General features: G+C 43.0%; 2 protein-coding genes across 4 annotated transcripts in view; one reads left to right on the plus strand and one right to left on the minus strand.

Moving 5' to 3' along the window:
- Positions 1 to 6,394, plus strand: part of LOC104928356 (monocarboxylate transporter 1) — a 29,691-nt gene extending 23,297 nt beyond the window's left edge. The window contains exons 3-6 of one of the 2 annotated variants that reach the window (XR_003463780.1): positions 2,245 to 2,388; positions 2,487 to 3,302; positions 3,664 to 4,793; positions 5,014 to 6,394. Coding sequence is in view for 1 of the 2 variants with exons in the window: in XM_010742625.3 (XP_010740927.3) it covers positions 2,245 to 2,388; positions 2,487 to 3,302; positions 3,664 to 3,953 (1,250 nt within the window). In the remaining variant the exon portion in view is untranslated. Of the gene's footprint in view, positions 1 to 2,244; positions 2,389 to 2,486; positions 3,303 to 3,663 lie in introns of both variants that reach the window. The other variant, XM_010742625.3, reaches the window with a different exon arrangement.
- Positions 4,984 to 16,852, minus strand: LOC104928361 (vasopressin V2 receptor). Of its 2 annotated transcripts, none has more exons than XR_003463781.1 (7): positions 13,408 to 13,881; positions 13,072 to 13,317; positions 12,369 to 12,515; positions 11,990 to 12,287; positions 11,265 to 11,483; positions 6,149 to 8,985; positions 4,984 to 6,099 (listed from the first exon to the last, which is right to left on the minus strand). XR_003463781.1 is itself a non-coding variant. In XM_019266288.2 (7 exons), the coding sequence occupies exons 2-7, from the start codon at positions 13,675 to 13,677 to the stop codon at positions 8,786 to 8,788; spliced, it is 1,380 nt and encodes a 459-aa protein (XP_019121833.1). In that variant the 5' UTR covers positions 13,678 to 13,682; positions 16,775 to 16,852; the 3' UTR covers positions 6,756 to 8,785. The 2 variants fall into 2 exon arrangements, 1 of the variants encoding a protein (XP_019121833.1); XM_019266288.2 differs by lacking the exon at positions 4,984 to 6,099 and adding an exon at positions 16,775 to 16,852 and having other exon boundaries at positions 6,756 to 8,985; positions 13,408 to 13,682.
- Positions 16,853 to 18,883: the final 2,031 nt, after the last annotated feature.

Consider the following 18,883-nt stretch of genomic DNA (forward strand, 5'->3'; position numbering starts at 1 on the left):
GAGATTTAAACAGCGATTGTTGTTTTGCCGTCGCTGCTCCCAGACTGTGGAACAAACTGCCCGCTGACATTCGCACCACTACTGATCTCAGCCTTTTTAAACAAAGCTTAACTTTAGATTGTTGTTTCAATCCTGACTAGGGCAGCACTGTTCCTCACTCTGTCTGCTGCTTCTTATGTATTTCTGCTCACTTTTAATTTAATTATTTATTTGTTATGTACCTGTTATGTATTGTTTGGGTACCGTCTGGCTATTGTAAAGGACTATACAAATAAACTTGATTTGATTTGTTGATGCAGCAGCTGAGAAGGAACTGGAGCCAGGATTAGCTTAGCTCACAAATCAATCTACAAAAAGTCTAAAAAAATATCAAGCTCCTGTTTTTAGAGGAGGTCATGTGCCGGACTGTTTTTTGGTGAGGAGCAGGGAGTTCTCATCAGCGACAGCTACAACATTTCGGTCAGCTTCTCTCCCACGTTTCCCGTCTTTATACTAACAAGTCTCCTGACTCCAGCTTCATATCTAACCCGAGCTGTAACGTCTTTTGGGAAACACGCCTGATTGATTTCATGCAGACTGTTCCTCCAGACGGACAGATGCTGGTTTGAGTTCAACGTGACGGCTGGAGAAATGTGATGAATTTAAATCCAATCAGCTGTTTCTCCAGGGTGCACGGACTCATCCTCAGCTGCTGCTCTCCATCAGAACATCCGCTGGTAGAGACGAGTACTGGGTGGGTGGATCGTGCACAGCAGGAAGCAGACGCTCGTCACAGCTGTGTCAGTGTAAAGCCGAGGACAAGCCTCCTCCACTCAGCTCTGTTCTCTCTTTCACGGAGGGAAAGTGAGCGAATGACGGACGACGAATGTCGTTTACATAATATCTCTGAGAACAGCGCTCACTGGCCTCTTTGTGTTTAGCCAGACAGCAACAAAGACCGTCGCTCCTGGTTTTGAGTGCATGCAGATTCATTCCTGCCCTTGTACAGGTTCATTTTTGTTCAGCTCAGAAGGAACGCTGTTATAAAACCCACCGAGACGGGCTTTGTGCCAGCCGGTCAGACCCTCAGTGACCGACACAACACAGAGGGAAGGTGTCCAAGAGAGAGAGAGAGGTATTTAGTGAGTGAGTGAGTGAGCGAGTTCCCCCCCGGCCGCTCTGGTCAGCTGCCAAGATTCAAGGGCAAAGCCACCATGGAGTGTTTGAAGGTCTCCGGATGGTGGCGAGGAAATGGATGCCTGCTGCTGGAGGTCATTCGTACTGTCTCAGCGTGAGGCCTGCAACCAGCCATTATCTTATCCTAACGTGTGGATTATTGTAAAACACACCTGTGTTTGTGTGATGTTATCTTTAGATTCATGCTGCTTCGACACATGAATGAAACAACGTGCAGCAGCGTGTGTCACACCTCGTAAAATATTAGAAAGTACTTATTATATACTCTTAATATTTCCCGTTTTGTAGCCGTGTCTTACTTTAACTAATCGAGGACGTACGTCTGCTGCGAGCATGAACTCATCAAACTTATTTTAATTTACGTTCCAGTGATCTCAGAGTTCATTTATATTCTAGTTTCTGTGGTACTCTAATAGTGGAATATGTTTTTTAAATGTATTTCATTTTCATTCATGCTCGCAGAGTTTAATGTGTCGACGCTTCAGGCCTTCACTTTGTATTCAGCAGAGCCGGTGTCGGCCTCCGTCCATGTGAAGGCCCATTCATCAGCTGAGAGGCTGAACGCCTCCATCCAACTCTCCTCTCCTCTCCTCTCCTCTCCTCGTCTCCTCTCTCATGTTTCCTTCGATTGTAATCGGCGTCGTTTCACAGTCGGTCATTGTCCTTCATTCATATTCGCCACCACAGCACCGCCTGCTGGTGAACACTTAAATTTACTTTGCAGTTTATTTGCTGGCATTTTTTTTACCTTCATATACATTATTCATCAGGCTGCAACTGATGCTTTTTATTAGATTTATTGATTAATTAATTGGTCAGAGTAAACAAAGAAAGAAAAGCAACAAATCTCCTGATTCAGAAGTTAAAATATTGGATATTTTGCTTGAAGTTGACCGTAATGATGATATCAGTGCTGCAAATGATGCTTTCCTGTATTGATTCATCAATTCTTATTCATTAAGAACTCTAAATGTTATGACATTTACAAAATGTCACATGTTCAACCAGCTGATGTTTGTCAGTTTGAGTAAAATCTAACTTTTTGGGACTCTGTCTTCTTTCTCTCAGGTCCAATCAGCAGCATCCTCGTGAACAAATTTGGCAGCCGGCCGATCATCATGGTCGGTGGCTGTCTGGCGGGGTCGGGACTTATCGCGGCCTCCTTCTGTAACACGGTGGAGCAGCTGTACTTCTTCATCGGAGTCGTAGGAGGTCGGTTACACATTGAGACAGATCGTATAACTCTGCTCCTGTGCTGTACCCACCAGATGTTTAATTTTCGTCTCCCCTCCCTCCTTTTCTCTCTCCAGGTCTGGGCCTGGCGTTCAACTTGAATCCAGCCCTCACTATGATCGGTAAATACTTCTACAAGCGTCGGCCCATCGCCAACGGCATCGCCATGGCGGGCAGCCCCGTGTTTCTGTCCACGCTGGCTCCTCTCAACTCCTGGATGTACGACACGTTTGGCTGGAGAGGCAGCTTCCTCATCCTGGGAGGACTTCTGCTCAACTGCTGCGTGGCCGGCTCGCTCATGCGTCCCATCGGACCCAAACCTCAGCCGGCCAAGGCCGACTCTGAGGCGGGCGAAGCCAAGGCGGCCGTTTCAGTACAGCCGCAGGAGAAAAAGACGGTCCTGCAGACCATCAACTCCTTCATCGACCTGACGCTGTTCAAACACCGTGGCTTCCTGCTGTACCTGAGCGGCAACGTCATCATGTTCTTCGGCCTCTTCGCGCCGCTCGTCTTCCTCTCCAACTACGCCAAGAGTAAAGATATCAGCAAAGACAAGGCGGCCTTCCTGCTGTCCGTGCTGGCGTTCGTTGACATGTTCGCCCGGCCCTCCATGGGCATGCTCGCCAACACCAAGTGGGTCCGGCCGAGGGTGCAGTACTTCTTCGCCGCCGCCGTCCTCTACAACGGCGTGTGTCACGTGCTGGCACCACTGTCGGTCGACTACACGGGATTCGTGGTCTACGCCATCTTCTTCGGCTTCGCTTTCGGCTGGCTGAGCGCGGTGCTGTTCGAGACCCTGATGGACCTGGTGGGAGCGCAGAGGTTCTCCTCAGCTGTCGGTTTGGTCACGATAGTGGAGTGTGGGCCGGTGCTGCTGGGTCCACCGCTAACAGGTGAGATGTCAGACAGCATAAACCGTCTTTTCTCACACCGACACGTCATCAACAGACGTTCAGTTTAACGTAGAGACACGTTTGATCCTTCTTCAAACTCGTCCTGTCCGACCGACACACAAAAGATGATTTAAAGCAGAAAAGAATCAGGAAATGAACGTAGGAAGACTTTATCTGTCCTCCCATCCACGTTGTGAGGGATGTTTTGCACTATTTCTAAGATTTCATTGAGAAAATATTCAATAATCAAAAGAATTGTTAGTTGCAACATTAATTAGTCACAGTTTCTTGTTAAATGATCCATCCAGAGTCTGTGTTATCCGTGTTTTCATGTTAAATATCTTTTTTTGTGCCCCTCCAGGTTCATTCTATACCACCTACAAAAACTACGACTACACCTACATCTCCTCCGGCATCATCCTCATCGTCGCGAGCGTGGTCCTCTTCATCGGGATGGGTATCAACTACCGCCTGCTGGACCGCGAGAGGAAAGAGGAGGAGAGGAAAGAGAAGGTGGAGAACAAGGAGGAGCGCGCCGCCATGCTGGCGCCTCCCTCCCCGACCAAATCGGCCGACGAGGCGGAGGAGAACAACGTGTCTCCCGCCGTCACGATGGACGAGGTCGCCAAGATGGACGAGGACACGGTGTAAAAGACTTCCAAAAAACTAAACAAAAAAAAAAGGGACTTGAGAAACGGCGCGCACACACACCGCATCACACACTTCACACACGGAGTTGCAGTACAACCACATACACACCGTCTTTCTACAGAGATCATACCCTGAAGCAATAGAAACCTGCTGCTGTGACCACGCTGCAGCTTCTCGCCGCGTTGACACCTCCGCTTTCGGTATCTGACGTGCCTTCGGTAAACTCAAGTCCTCCAGGAGCATGAACGCCAGATTAGACGCACAACAGACAGAGTGACTGTAAAGGTAGAGATCCAGTAAACTCATGAGGACTTTACTCTCAGGGTGTTGAGCTGTCGTAAAGGTTCAGAACCTCACGCGTAAACACACACACACACACACGACTCTGAATCTTGGAGACAAACTTTTTTTGTTGTGGTACTTAGAGATTTTCCCGCACACATACCACATACGCACACTTGTGTCGCTTCACTCTTCAAGGGCTGGACATTAAATTCAAATGTTAACGTGAGGACACGTTGTTAGAGCGTGGAGACGTTTCCGTGTCGTTACGCAGAGCGGGAGAACAAAAAGACTCGAGATACTTGAGATAGGTAACAGAAGAAGAGGTCACACTGCTAACAGTGTCGAGGACGCTGTTGTTAGTGTGCTTGTACATAAATACGTGTGTGTGTCATCTTGTATCATACACCCTCCGACCAGAGCAGCTCATCGGTTGTGACGCTCCTCCGCCCATCGCCGCTGTATTAAAACGACACCACATGCGGCTGCGATTATAACAAGTCGATGGCTTTACCAAGTGTGTGTGTGTGTGTGTGTGTGTGTGTGTGTGTGTGTGTGGTGTGTGCGTGCACACGCGTGCTTACATCTCACGCCATCGTAAAATTTTTGGGATTCTCGGGCGGTCCCCTCTTAGTGTTTTTAATTGTGAATAACACCTTGTAGTTTACAAACCTTTGTAATTAAAAGAGATCTATTTTAGCTCACTGTAAATTGACAATCTGACAGTAAGTAATCTTTTTAATGAACGTATGAAGTGAGAGTGGTGTGTGTGTGTGAGTGTGTGTGTGAGAAAATAGTCGTTTCACTTGTTTGAAACGGTGCCGCTGCAGTATCTACGGTCTCTAAGCTGCGTCGAGCGTTTCCTGTCAGATCCACGATGTTTCATATCGATCAGCTGACGTCTGTCGGAGAAGCTTTGGTCTGCGTTCAGACCAGAGGAAAAAAACAAAAGACGGATTCGGCCTCGATAAACGTTTATTTTCTCTTCTGGGAAAATAAATGAAGGGTTTTAAACAATTCACCATTTAGTATGAATGTTTTTAACTTTTATCGTTTGTGCAACGATGACGACGAGTCGTCGTTTTTGAAGGATGCTTCACCGTTTTCTGCTCCATGCTTGTCATTTAAAGATTCAGACTGATGATTTGTTGTCTGCCCTGAGCGCTAGAAACATTATGTGTAAAAGATGTTTCTTTTTGTCAACAAAACCCCTGAAAAGACCAACAATGACTCGAAGTGTTGTCAGCGTGGACAATGCCTGACTGTGTCATAGAGCTCCATTGTTGCTGAAAAACTATGGCGCTGTCCCTCGTTTATTCATTCATTACTCCTTATGTAACAGACGGGAAATAGTTTCTCTGTGACGAGAAGTAAAGTCGACAGTCCCTCCTCTTCCTGTGTGCCACATGGGACTTTTATTTTGGAGTTTGTCAATTTTAAAGATAATTTTGCAAGTCAAAAAAATCACAGTTTGTCTAAAGAAAGTAAAGTAACGTTCAGGCACAATAATTTCCGCCTGGGATTATTAAAATATTTCTGATTCTGGTATTACTCTGTTCTCCCAGAATGAGGAAAAAAGTATTAAAAGATGTAAAAATCATTTTAAATCTGGACGTGTTAAGAGCTACTAGAAGTTACAAGTTCTATAAAAGCTCAAAAAGTTTGTGAAGAGAGAAAGTCTCTTTAACTTTAGCTGTGTGGTCTTGATAAATGCGGATTTCCAGTCTTACATTTTAACATTTTTACAACTTTTCTTGCAAAATCATCTTTTAAATTGATCACACGTGTGCTTGATGTCACAGTTCAAACAGGATTAAAACATCACTGACTACCAAACATATCGTTTTCCAAATTAAGGCTCCACCTTCACCTTTCTATCAACAGAGTGATCCCAGGTACGGCCAGTTAAACACTGTAGTTTACTTGGACTCAGTCCTGCCCCTGTAAGTACTCACTAATGTGTATTTTTTCTCCTGTTTGAGTAACATTTGAGAAAAAAGTTCCCAGCTGCTTTAGGAAATATTTTATAAATCTGTGACCCGAAGGATTCACAGAACAAATAGGAACCACAGACGAGGTACGAGGCCAGACAGTATTGATAGACGGACTAGTACATTGTTGGATTTAATGTTTTCATGGGATTTGTTGACAGTAATATTAAAAGAAAATAGAATATGGCCTCTTTAATCTGAAGAATCTGTTTAAATGGGATTGTAAATGAAAGTGTTAAAGGGTGTACGTTCTGTATGCAACCCTTTTTTGTTTGTTTGAAAGACTTCTTGGTAAATATACTGACCAAATATAAGTATTACTTTTCAAAACGATTAATTACAAAGTGTAAGTTGTTGTCTAAATTAAATGTTATTTAGTCTTTTTTAAGGTATTGTTGGTATCAATGGGAGAAGTTTTTTTTCTCTCGTACCTGAAGTGTCCACCCGTCTGTGGACATGAATTTAAAGCAGATTTCTGTCCAGGTTAATGGACAGGTCCAGTTTTCAGGGGACAGAGTAGAGACAGGCCTGTTGCTTCAGTGTGTCCACATTCCCCTGCTCTGAACCCTGATTCTCACATGATGGATATGTAAAATATATAAATTCAGAATTGACTAAAACCTTGAGTTATTTTGCCTTTTTAAGGCAGGTCTATGAAAAGGAAAGGTGACACTGTAACAGACTTCATTTAAACCATTTCATTCAGACACTGAATGTCGAGTGTTTTCCAGTGCAGGGGACTTTGTTTTTAAAATGATACTCTACAGTCACAGCAACAAAAAACAAAAAAAACCCTGAACAAATTATTGTATTAAGTTTCTGTAAAGTAACGTGACTTCTTTTTTTATTTTATTTCCATCACGGTAGATGTTTCTATGTTTTGTAAGTGTTTTTATGCCTGGTGAGAGAATGAATAAAGTGTTTTCAAACAACTCTTATTACTTTTGTTGTGTTCTGTCAAAAAGAAATGAGTCGATTGTATTTTCAATAATTACACTTTATCAAATTTATTACAACAGTTTGTATCTAAACTACCTATTTTACTAACTCACTAACAATAGTTGGACATTGTGGGAAATAGACTATAGTTATCCAAATCAGTCTACGAGCACGCTAAAGCTCACTAATCTACACCTTATATATCGTGTTTGTTTAATTTGTACAACAACAAAAAAATAAGTTAAAACCAATAATTCACCATTTTCCTATGGGCTGTGTACCTGACTACTTCTTGGCAAGAAGTATCATCATTATGTCATGATATCATGTAGATGATATCATGACATAATGATACTTCTTGGCAAGAAGTATCATCATTATGTCATGATATCATGTAGATGATATCATGACATAATGACTATAATAATGACTATAAACGACTATTTGTCATTGCTATGCTTAGATTGGTGTAAAGATTAATATGATTTGTGAGATATAATGTGTTAATTAGCGAGTTGTAGCTGTTCACGGTTGAAGTTTTACTCAAGGAAATAATTTAATAAACCATAATTTCTCATCTTTAGACTTTGTTTTTAATATAAATGTGTTAACTAGTGAACTAAATACATTTAAAGCTCACTAATTCACGTTTAATGTGCGGTAACCACCTAGAGCTGACGCTAGTTGCCTGGCAACGGCTCCAAACCGTTAGGGAGTGGTCACATACACAACACCTGTAAAACATACACAACACCTGTAAAACAGTGAACTGTCGTTTCTCCGCTTCGTTTTAACGTAAATTATAACATTTCAGTATGTGATCGTGTCCGTTTAATTAATAATCCACGAATTCGCCAACAAATCGTTTGCCAACAAATAATCCGGTGTTTCGGTTAAATGAGTGACCCCGTTACCTGGTGACTGTCAGCTAAACGGTGTAGTTGTTGTAGTTGAAAACATGAAGATACGTAACTGTCCTCATGAATTCCTTTTTATTTTATTTAAATTTTAATTAACGTTACAATATATATATAAAAACATAACTAATAATCCAATCACAACGGCTAACGGTCACCAATTGACACGGTCGCTCGTTAGACCGAAACACCGACCACATAATAGCTTTAGCCACTCGCTTTAGCTTAACTTGACTTTGTTTGCTATATAAAACAAGATACAACATGTTATTAGTGTGTGTATAATATGTCTGTCAGCACATATAGAGCTCAACAATTCACAAGTTGTATTTGTTTATTAAAAAAATACATTTAAAAAACCGTAAAAACGATTATTTATTTTTACTTCTTGGATAAGTTAGCAGTAGCTAACTGTGCTAGCGCTGGTTGCCTGGCAACGGTTTTGGCGCCAAGAAATAGTCAGGTACAGTCACACTCCGTGTTTTTATGACTTAATATAACTTAAAACCGTGAATTATGACTAATTATGTTAATTTTAATATTAGCTCTGTGAAGTGTATTTCCCAAAATGTCGAACTCTCTTCACTTTGAACAGTAAACACTGGTTTTTGTCTCATTCTCCAGATTTACAAGATGCAAACACGGCTGCGTGTGTTTATTATTTGTGTGTGACACGACAGGAGTGTGTGTCTTTGTGTGTTGTTCAGTAGGTGGAGGTGTGTGTGGTGGAGGTGTGTGTGGTGGTGGAGTCGTTCGGGAGCGAGCCTCGCCGCTGTGTGCGCGCACGGCAGAGCAGCAGCAGACGGAGCTCCGTGGACACGCTGCTGGAGAAGGCGGAGTAGATCCAGGGGTTGGTGCACGAGTTCAGACTGGCCAGCAGCATGAGCAAGGTGAACACTGCACCTGCACGCACACACACACATGCACACACATGCACATGCACACACACACACAAATTAATTTAATTCAAAGAAATTTGAAAACATTTTTCTATTAAGTTACATTTTTATGCTGATTCCAAAAATTGCATTTGTCAAGTTTTTTCTCCACAGCTGACTCAACTCAACTTAACTTTATTTATAAAGCACTTCAAAGACAGCCGCAGCTGACACAAAGTGCTATACATAAAATATAAGACATATAAGAAACATAAGAACAATATAAAAACAATAATAAACGATAGAACAGTGTTAAAATAATAACAAAGCAAAAACAAAACAGAGTCTCATGCTGGGTTAAAAGCCAACGAATAAAAAAAATGAGTCTTAAGACGTGTTTTAGAAATGGACAGTGAAGGGGCTTGTCTAATGCATAAAGGGAGGTCGTTCCATAAAAGGCAGAGAGGTAAGGCGGGGCGAGACCATTTAAAGATTTAAAAACAAATAAAAGAATCTTAGAATAAACTCTAAAGTGCACAGGCAGCCAGTGGAGAGAGGCTGAAATGGGAGTGATGTGTTCCTGACCCCAGTGGTGTGTGATTCTGCATATTTTGGTATCGATCCGATACCGAGTAAATACGGGCCAGTATCACCGATACAGATACTTTTCAATAAATAAGGTGGATGCGTTATTGAATTGCTAAATCTCAATTAATTTTCATAGTGAAAACCCAGGACAGAATAAGGACAAAGTTTATAATTAAATAGAAAATCTATTTATTATCAATTACCAATCAGAAAAATCTTAAATAAAAAGTGCTCGCAGACCAGCAAACAAATTAAAACAAACAAAGTACCGTTGAGAAGCTATAATACAAAAATTAAATTAAAATTCTCAACAACAAAAACAACAACTGGTGAGAATATAAATAATATGTAAACAACTTAACGACAACAAGCCTTTAGTTAGTCTGTGTTTTGGTTACCGAACTAAAAGTAAAGAATCGATCTCACCAGGCTAGTATCGATCCGATACAGATACCGACTTGGTATCGATGATAACGATATTTGGATCGATTCGCCCACCCCCTAGCTGACCCTCCAGATCAGCAAAGTTCCTGATCAGCTGTAGTAAGACTTGCCAGCTGATCACGATTGGACTCATACCGTAAGTTCTGTTTGGTTTGATGCTGTTTTTGTAGTTTGCAAAGCTTGTAACTTTTCCATCTTAGTGTTTCATATTTCCTTTGATGTCTGCTCCTGCTACTTCTCGTCGTAAATGCCTAAACAAACCCTGACTTCTTTTGCTGTGTTTGTGCTAGTTTCACCATTCCAAGTCAGAGCAAAGCAAACATCAGTGCATCTGTCAAACAAGCATATTTTGCATATTTTAAAGTTAAACTCAGTGATCAAGACAACAAACCATGGGCCCCTCACAAAGTGTGCAAGCAGTGTGTGGAGAGTTTACGTTGTGGACCAGAGGAACACGTGAAAAGTTGCATTTGGTATCCCCCAAAAGATCATTGGACTGTTACTTTGGTTTAGTGGAAACAAGCACATATTCATTGGACTGTTACTTTGGTTTAGTGGAAACAAGCACATATCTGTTCAGTACAGTATTTTTCATATTCTGTAAGAAACAGGGATCCTATAGTTAAAAAAAACTTGAGGTCATAGAGGAAAACTGAGATCAGTTTTGGATTCTGCACCCAAGAATTAGTTAAAAACAGCTGTCAGACCGAACTCGACAAAGAATGTGTTCCCCAGTGTAGTGTACCGCAACATCTGCACATTTAAAGTGCTTAATTTGCATAAAGAGGACTGAAATTACTAATGCATGATCAAAATAGTCTTAATTTAATTTGAACAGGGACACATGCTGAATGTGCTGCCCAACGAAAAGTTGTTTTGTATTAATTTATACAGCATTATTCAGTTGGTTAGTTTAAAATGTTCAAAATTATTCAAACAAAATAAACCGTACTGTTTATTTTGGCGCACAATATAAAAACATCTGCACCGAATTAGGTCCATTTGCTCCAAGATTATACAAAGTTTAACCGTCTACGAGACGTAAAACACACGGGAACAAAGACAATTTGACAGTAATCAGAAGGAAATAAACTGAAACGTAGGCGGCAGTCATCTGCAGTATCAGACATAAACATAGAAACATATGATGAGTCTGACTGATCATGTGATTTAGTGTTTTGCAGCTGACCAGAGCAAACTACTGTAAGATGTTTGGTTTGGCTCATAGCAGAGGAATAATGATTATGTGTGTATGTGTGTGTGTGTTCACACCGTTCTGAGGTGGGTCTGGGTCCCAGGCGGCCCACAGCTGGACGCTGAAGAACGGCGCCCAGCAGAGCGAGTAGACGAGCACTATGACCAGCGTCATCCTCACCGTCTTCGACATGGCCGCTGACACCTCTCCACCGCGGGCTGGAAGAGCTTTGGGCGGGGGGCAGCAGACAGCAGAGGGCGCCGCGGGGTCGGGCAGCACGTCGGGCTGCAGATCAGCTGACAGAGAACAGAAACAGTCAGAAAGTTAAAGCATCATATCTACGTATACAGCCGTCAGACAGTTATTGATCTTCTCATCTAACTCTCGATGGAGATCTGCTTTCTTTGCCGACCACATTCCTGCTTCTGGTTTTAGTTACACATAGATAACAAAGTCTTTTTGTTTTGAAGGCGTCACAGTGTCTCAGTGTTAACTTCAGGCCTGTGAGGCGCAGCAGTGTTAGTATTCAGCTCAGCGTGCACAGTAGTGAGAAGAGAGACACTACAGATCCACAGTGAAGACAACAGACGTGAAGGAGATTTGATTGCACTGAACACGCTGATGAGTGAATGAGCAGCACCGATATAAAATAAGCAAATATAAAAGTATAGAAACAAGATTAACATGCTGATGTTTAACAGGTATAATCTGACATTTAATCCCAAAGAAAATCTGTAACATTAAGATTTAACAAACAGACACAGCATCAGTCGGACAGCAGCCTGCGCCCTGTGGGTCGTACCTGTGTGAACAGCAGTGTAGGTGTGGATGTCACAGTGTGAGGCGATGCTGTTGGACCGGAGCGGCCCCATGGGCAGGTGCTGATAGGTGGATCCGGGGTCAAAGCTGGTGTGACTCACAGGGTTGTTAAACATGAGTGGTGAAACATACAGGGGGAGACTGGACCTCCCTCTGCTGCCTCCTCCTCCTGCTCCTCCTGTTCTCTGGCTGTCCCGTCTGGATGGAGGCAGGGAGGTGGGAGACAGACGGCGCTCTGACTTCAGATACAGATTGTTGTGGATCTCGTTGAAGATTCGTACCTGAGGGGGCAAAAAAAAAGGGATCGACGTGAACCATCTGTTGTTCTCACAGTCATTATTTGTGTCTCTGCGTTCATCCACCTGACAGACGGTGATAACGAGGACGGGGAGGATGAAGACAGCCACCGTCATCCAGGTCACATAGGCTTTGAGGCCCCAGGACTCGGTGAAGTTCCCCCAACACTCGTAGACGCCCGGTGCCACTTCTGAACGGGAGAAGATGAAAACCTGGAGGGGCAAAGAGGTGTGTACGAGCTGAATCTGTGTCCTGACAAATTCTTAATATTTACTGTTTTGTAAGGAGCAAAATAAAAATGAGACTTTCCTAATATTTATAAAAAATAGGGCAAGACGTCCCCTAGTGGTTTTCTCTTCCCACACCATAATATTTTCAAAGTAGTCTGATTTCTGTGGATGAGCTAAAGACAGGAATAACATGATCTAAGACGAGTGAAGAATAAAATCTAATTTATTGACGTAAGATATAATATTAATAGTTTAAAAACAGTTTACAGATGTTTTAAAGTTCAGATATAAGCCACAAATAACTAAGTAATAACATTCAGCACCAAATCTTGATGGAATATTTAATAAAATCTTTAATGACTTTCTAATCTGATACCAAGCCTGCAGTTATAAATGTTAATAAGTCATTTTCCAACATGCACACGGTGAAAGTCTAACCCTAAGCCTCAATATTTCAACAGTCAAACCCTGAGTATATGAAGCCTTCACACAGATTCATGCCTTGTCTCCCTGTGTCGCCCTACCTGTGTCGCCCTACCTGTGGCAGGCTGAGCAGCAGCGACAGCCCCCAGGCCAGCAGCACGAAGCTGTTCCAGCGTTGGGTGGCCCCGCTGCGGTGAGCCTGCAGGGGGCAGCAGATGGCGTAGTGCCGGTCCACCGTCATGGCAACGATCATGTAGGCGGAGGCGAACATCCCGAGCACCTGCAGGTATTTCACCAGGCGACACAGGAAGTCCGGGCCAGGAAAACGGCCCTTAGCATCCCAAACGAGCTGGGGCAACACCTCGGAGAGGAAGAGCAGGTGGAGGAAGGGTGGAGTGAGATGCAGGGAGGTGTGTGTGCGTCTGTGTGTGTGCGCGTCTGTGTGTGTTACCTGGAACAGTGCCACCACCAGGTCGGCCACACACAGGTTGAGCATGAACTGGTGCAGTGGGTTGTGGTGCCGCCTCCTCCTTAGCAACACCACCAGCACCAGCCCGTTGCCGAGCAGCGCCATCACTAAGATAATAGACAACACCACGACCTCTGCCATCGCAAGAAGGGCGTCACGCTCCCACCCTGTGACATTTGTGCCCGCCGGGGTCACGGAGGCCGCTGACCAGTCGATAGATGGATACGAGTCTGTTACCATGGAGACTGACATGTTCACTGGGAGGGGAGAGGAGAGAGGTGGAGAAGGGCGGAGAGCAGGCGAGCAGAAAACAACATGTAGTCAAAGAAAAATATAAAAAATAAAAAATAGATCTGTTAAAGTAAAAATAAAAACAGCTGATCGAGTCAAATAGAAACACGACAACCGTCCTGGATAAAAGACGCAATAACACAATAACAACACGAACATGCTCAAAAACATTGATTGACTCTCGTACGACGCAGCAAGAAATCTGATGAGAGATTCAAATTTGAATTAATATCCAAAGAAGTTTCAGACAGTGTTGAATCTATTTTACGATTTGAGCATCTTATTTTTATAGTCAGTAATCATCATGGCCTTGATTTTGATGTTTTCAAGGACCTTCAAGGACGTCTTTATTTTAGTGAACCAAAGAAAAACTTTAAAGGAACACATGATATCTTTTGATTTCAGTAAATTCATCAAAGTCCCCGGTAACCAGCGGTGGAATGTGAGTACATAAATATTTGAGGTACTTATACTTTTATAGTTTTCCACCTCGTGTCAGTATGTTGTACTTTTTTTACTCCACTGCTTTTGTCTGACAGCTTCAGTTACTTTTCAGTTTACAGATTTCCACGCCTTTCCTGTCCAATCAAAATCACGAATCTCTAAAATTTAATGATTTTAAACCTGAATGTTTGTGATAAAGTAAGAAAATGCAAACTTTAATGGAGGAAGGGAACTCGTCACAGCAGCTCGCAGACACGAGGCTGATAAGAAATAACTCAGGAATAAGAAATATAGATAAAATAAAAATATGTTTAGAACATTCTCCTTCTTCTTACACTGAATAAACCTTAAAAAAACTTCTTTGATTAGCTGGAAAACTCTTTAACTTTTGATACTTTAAGTACATTCTGCTGATAATACTCACATACTTAAAGTAATGTTTGTAATGGCGGGCTTTGCAGGAGTGTGTTATTAGTATTTTAACTTAAATAATGAAAACTAGGAAATAAAACTAAATGGAAATGAAGTAAAGTGCTTGTTTACATTACTGCCTGTTCATTTATAGCACGATATTTCATCCAATTAGTGAATGCCAATTAGCAATTCAAGCAGATCTTTCCTGTGCCGTCCTCGATCATATTGGCAGAACCGATCACAGGAAGTGATTATGAAACGCAGTGATCAGCTGGAGGGTGACGGTCATCTTCAGGTCACCGTGTGTTTATCTGACCTCTGCTAACATCACACACAGCTGAAGTTAAGTAGGCTCGGCTTCTGCGAGCGCGTTAATTGTAAAACAATGAAGTGTGTTTACGGCAGAGCCTCACACACTTTTACAGTTCAGCACACACACAGACAAACACAATGGCAGAGGCATGCAGAGAGGGCCCCTCGTGTGCAGATGGGGCAGGTTTCTAACAAGATCACGGCCGTTTGACCGATCTCACACACTGGCTGACACAAAACCAAGGCGAGCAAAAGGACAGCGCTGGAAAGTAACTAAGTACATCTACTCTACTCAAGTGTTCTTAAAGGTCCAGTGTGTTACATTTATGAAGATATATTGACAGAAATGGAATATAATATTAATAAGCTGGTCTTAATTAGTGTCTGATCACCTGGAAATAATAACTCCTATGTTTTTGTTACATAACATGAGCCAGAGCAGCTCCTCTTCCACGAAGTCTGCCATGTGTCTGCAGTAAACGACACACTCTACACAGAGTCTTTCATATTTTCTGCACGTTTTACAGCCAACAAAGTTAGTCCTGCACCGCTGCTTCTCAAATATCTCTTTTTAAGAAGAGATGAAATGAATTTAAAGACAGATTATACCATCAAAATACTGCAGAAATTAGAATGAAAGTGAAGAATGAGATCACTGAGATGTCATTTTACATTCCCTTTCAGTGACGGCCTGATACCCGTTCATGCACACAGTGTATGCATGCGTCTGTGACGAGCTGCAAGCTCAAATGTATCGGTCCAAATACTCTCTGCACTCGTGGCTCCAAATCCTCCAAATCAGAGCTCTGAGTCTTGATCTGCTTCCATTCACGATTCAACAACAGTAATACGACAATGAATAATCTTCCTATTAGGAATAAACCTGCCTCCAGCATAAACCGTCTGCAGCTGAATGAGGTTTTAATGGTACTGAGAGAAACACTTGAATGTTTCTTTCTGCTGCTTTTACTTCACCTCCACTTACAGAGTTGCACCAAAGAAACGTTTCCCCTCTAAACTTCTTAAAGAGGTGAAATAATTCAGTATTTTCTAAACCAAAACATTATAGAACAGTCCAAAATATAAATATGTGTAGCAGAGAAGTGTCTTTCCCTCTGTCCTCTCCCTTTCGAGGGGCTCGACCGCTCAGTTGGAAACTGAACTCAGCGTAACTTGTGGTTCAGTATGGCTCCTCCTCGAGCTGCTCCAACAGTCAAATGATATTTACAAACAGACGCATCAGTGGTAACAATCTAAGCATGTCACAACGCGACATTTAGTGCCGACAGTACATAAGTAAAAGATCTGAGCACGTCTTCCACGGCTGTCAACAGGGGAGGCAGAAACAAAAGGAAGCTGCTGACAGCGTCATCCATCTGTGTTACGGCTTTCCAGCTCGCTCGGCTTAGATTCGTTCGTCTTGTCTTGAAAAACTCTGAACACGAGACTGGATACACTCATACAGGATATGAAACCAAAAAATTCAAAAAATCATGAGCCTAGGGTGAAATCATCTGCTGGAATCAGAGCTTTAGTGTCACCTTGAGGATGTAAATGTTTCAGTTTGAACTTATTATGTGTCTGTGCAGCGGGAGGACACACACGCCTCGATAAGGTAACAAACACAGAATGTTCAGTCGATTCATCTGAGACTCTTTGAATCAACAGTTGCACAGCCTGCCTCGTTGACATCCTTTGGCTGTGTTAATCCAATTATTAGACCGGACACCTGCTGCTGCTCAAACCTTTTTTTTTTTCTCCTTTGCACGGCACAAAAAGCTCAAATCAATCCGTCAACAACTCCTCTGACCCGTTCCTGTTCAAACATCCACCTGTAACCTGCACGGCCACAACGAATCAGGAGCAAAGTACAAGTGAGAGCACTTACCCCGTCCTCGTCCTCAGCGTCCTGTGAAGCATCTGTAGGAGCCGGGACAACCTGATCTGCTATTGCATACACTGGCTGCAGCCATGCTGTGTGTGTGTGTGTGTGTGTGTGTGTGTGTGTGTGTGTGTTTTCCTCTTGCCTATTACTCTGAGGGTGACCTCTGCTGATCCAGCTCCTGTCTCCCCATCTCCTCCCTTCTTTCACTCCACTCCTCTTTAAAACATCCCTCCTTCTCTCCTCCTCCTCCTTCTCCTCTCTCCTCCTCCTCACCTCTTTCGGATTTTTATGAAAAGTGGAAAGAAAGAGGTGGCACTCAAATGTTGATCAAAGGACGGGGCCGCGTCGGTGGATTGATGTAATTTCCTGCTGATATTAACCACGTCGCCCGTTGGCCCTTTTCACTTTGATCGTCCACGCTCGGCTCAGAACTGAAGTGCACGCGAGGGCCACACACACCAGCAGATCAAATGAGATCTCTGTTATTAGCCTCCGCCAACGATCAAAGAGCTTTCCTACGCTCACATTAAACTGATATGTGTACGTGTGATTTTGCATCAGGGGGAAAGAGAGAGAGAGAGGGAGAGGGGTGGGAACAGAGAGGGAGGAGAGTCAGCGTCAGATGTTGTGACAGATGGGATGTAGAGAAGGCAGCAACAGGAGGAGAGTCTCCCTTTCTTTCTCCCCTGTTTTGACTCCCCCCCTCTGTCTCTCCGTCTCCTGCATTCCACCTCTCTCTCCCCCTCTCTTTCAGTAATCTGTTTGCTTCCTCTCAATTACTCCCTCGTTTGGAGAGACCTCTCATTATCGAGAGGCCCCCGCCGAGTGACCTTAAACATACACACAAAAACACGAGTGTGCATACGCGGATACCGTTATGAAACACGTTTCTGTTGTTTGTGAAGTGACGGTGTCAGGAAGCTTGATCTGTGGGATTTAATGAGTTGAATATAAACAGGAACATGGATTTTTCTTTTTTTGTTCTTTGTAAACAAAAGTCCCAAACCAACAAAGACTTCCTCCGTCTGTCTGCGGCTCTCAGCATCAAACATGCAAAAATCATTTCCTGACCCAGCCGGGCGCTGCAGGTCTCAAATATTGGAGGTGCATTTGCTGGGGGTTCTACTTTCAGGCGTCTTTCTGGTGAGAATTTCCAGCAGCAGTGTGGCTCATTGATCTGATCTTACTGTAACTCTGTCAGCGGCTATGTGAAGGTCAGGGGTGAGAAAACATAAAGGGCAGCAGCGACGGTGAGACAGTTACAAACTCTAATAAAAACTGTAATAAAAACACGATTAACTGTTTCACAAAGACGACATGATGTCAGTGAGGATGAGCTGAAGGAGCTCAGTCAGGGTTTGATTCAGCAACCCACCTTAGCTTTTTTTGAACATGTTGGCACTGGGCAGCATTCCCTGAATCTGTGAAGTAACTAAAGTTATCAAATGTACATTTGGTGGAGGAAGAAGTACAACATGTGGAGGACAAAGCGGCATTAGTGAAACCAGATTCCCCAAAAAGTTTGGACGCTGTGTAAATAAAAACATTTAGAAATTCTTTTTGAGTTATATTGAATTGAATACAGCACAAAGATATTTAATCTAAGAGTTTGATGCTGCAACATGTTCCATAAAAGTTAAAGATAGTTGATTAATGGTAAATAAAACACCTGTCTGGAGCCTTTCACAGGTGAACAGGTTCATTGGTAACGTCTAACATCTACAATCTAAAATATTAAAATCTCAAGGCCCAAAAACCAGCCTCCGACCTCTAAGGCATCGCTGCATTAAAACCCAACATGGTTGTATGAAGGACGTTTCACAGTTCAGACCCGACCATGCAAAGAGAAAGACAGATATCAACAACACCCAGAAACTCTGCAGACTTCTCTGGACCCGGTTGTGTCCATCCATATTGTGAGCAGTGCAAACGCCCCGTTAATGTTGAACAGCTCATACCGAGCAGCATGATGCCGTCCAGACGACGTCTCTTTCAGTCCCTGTTTATTAAACCACATTCTGCGCGTGTTCACCGATACTTGACAGGCCTGTCTGCTGCCACTAGTTTTACTGCTAGTACCTGCAGTACTACGACTATTACAGTCAGTGTCCA

The sequence above is a fragment of the Larimichthys crocea genome, chromosome XV (assembly GCF_000972845.2).
Source record: "Larimichthys crocea isolate SSNF chromosome XV, L_crocea_2.0, whole genome shotgun sequence".
NCBI classification, from domain to species: Eukaryota; Metazoa; Chordata; class Actinopteri; family Sciaenidae; genus Larimichthys; species Larimichthys crocea.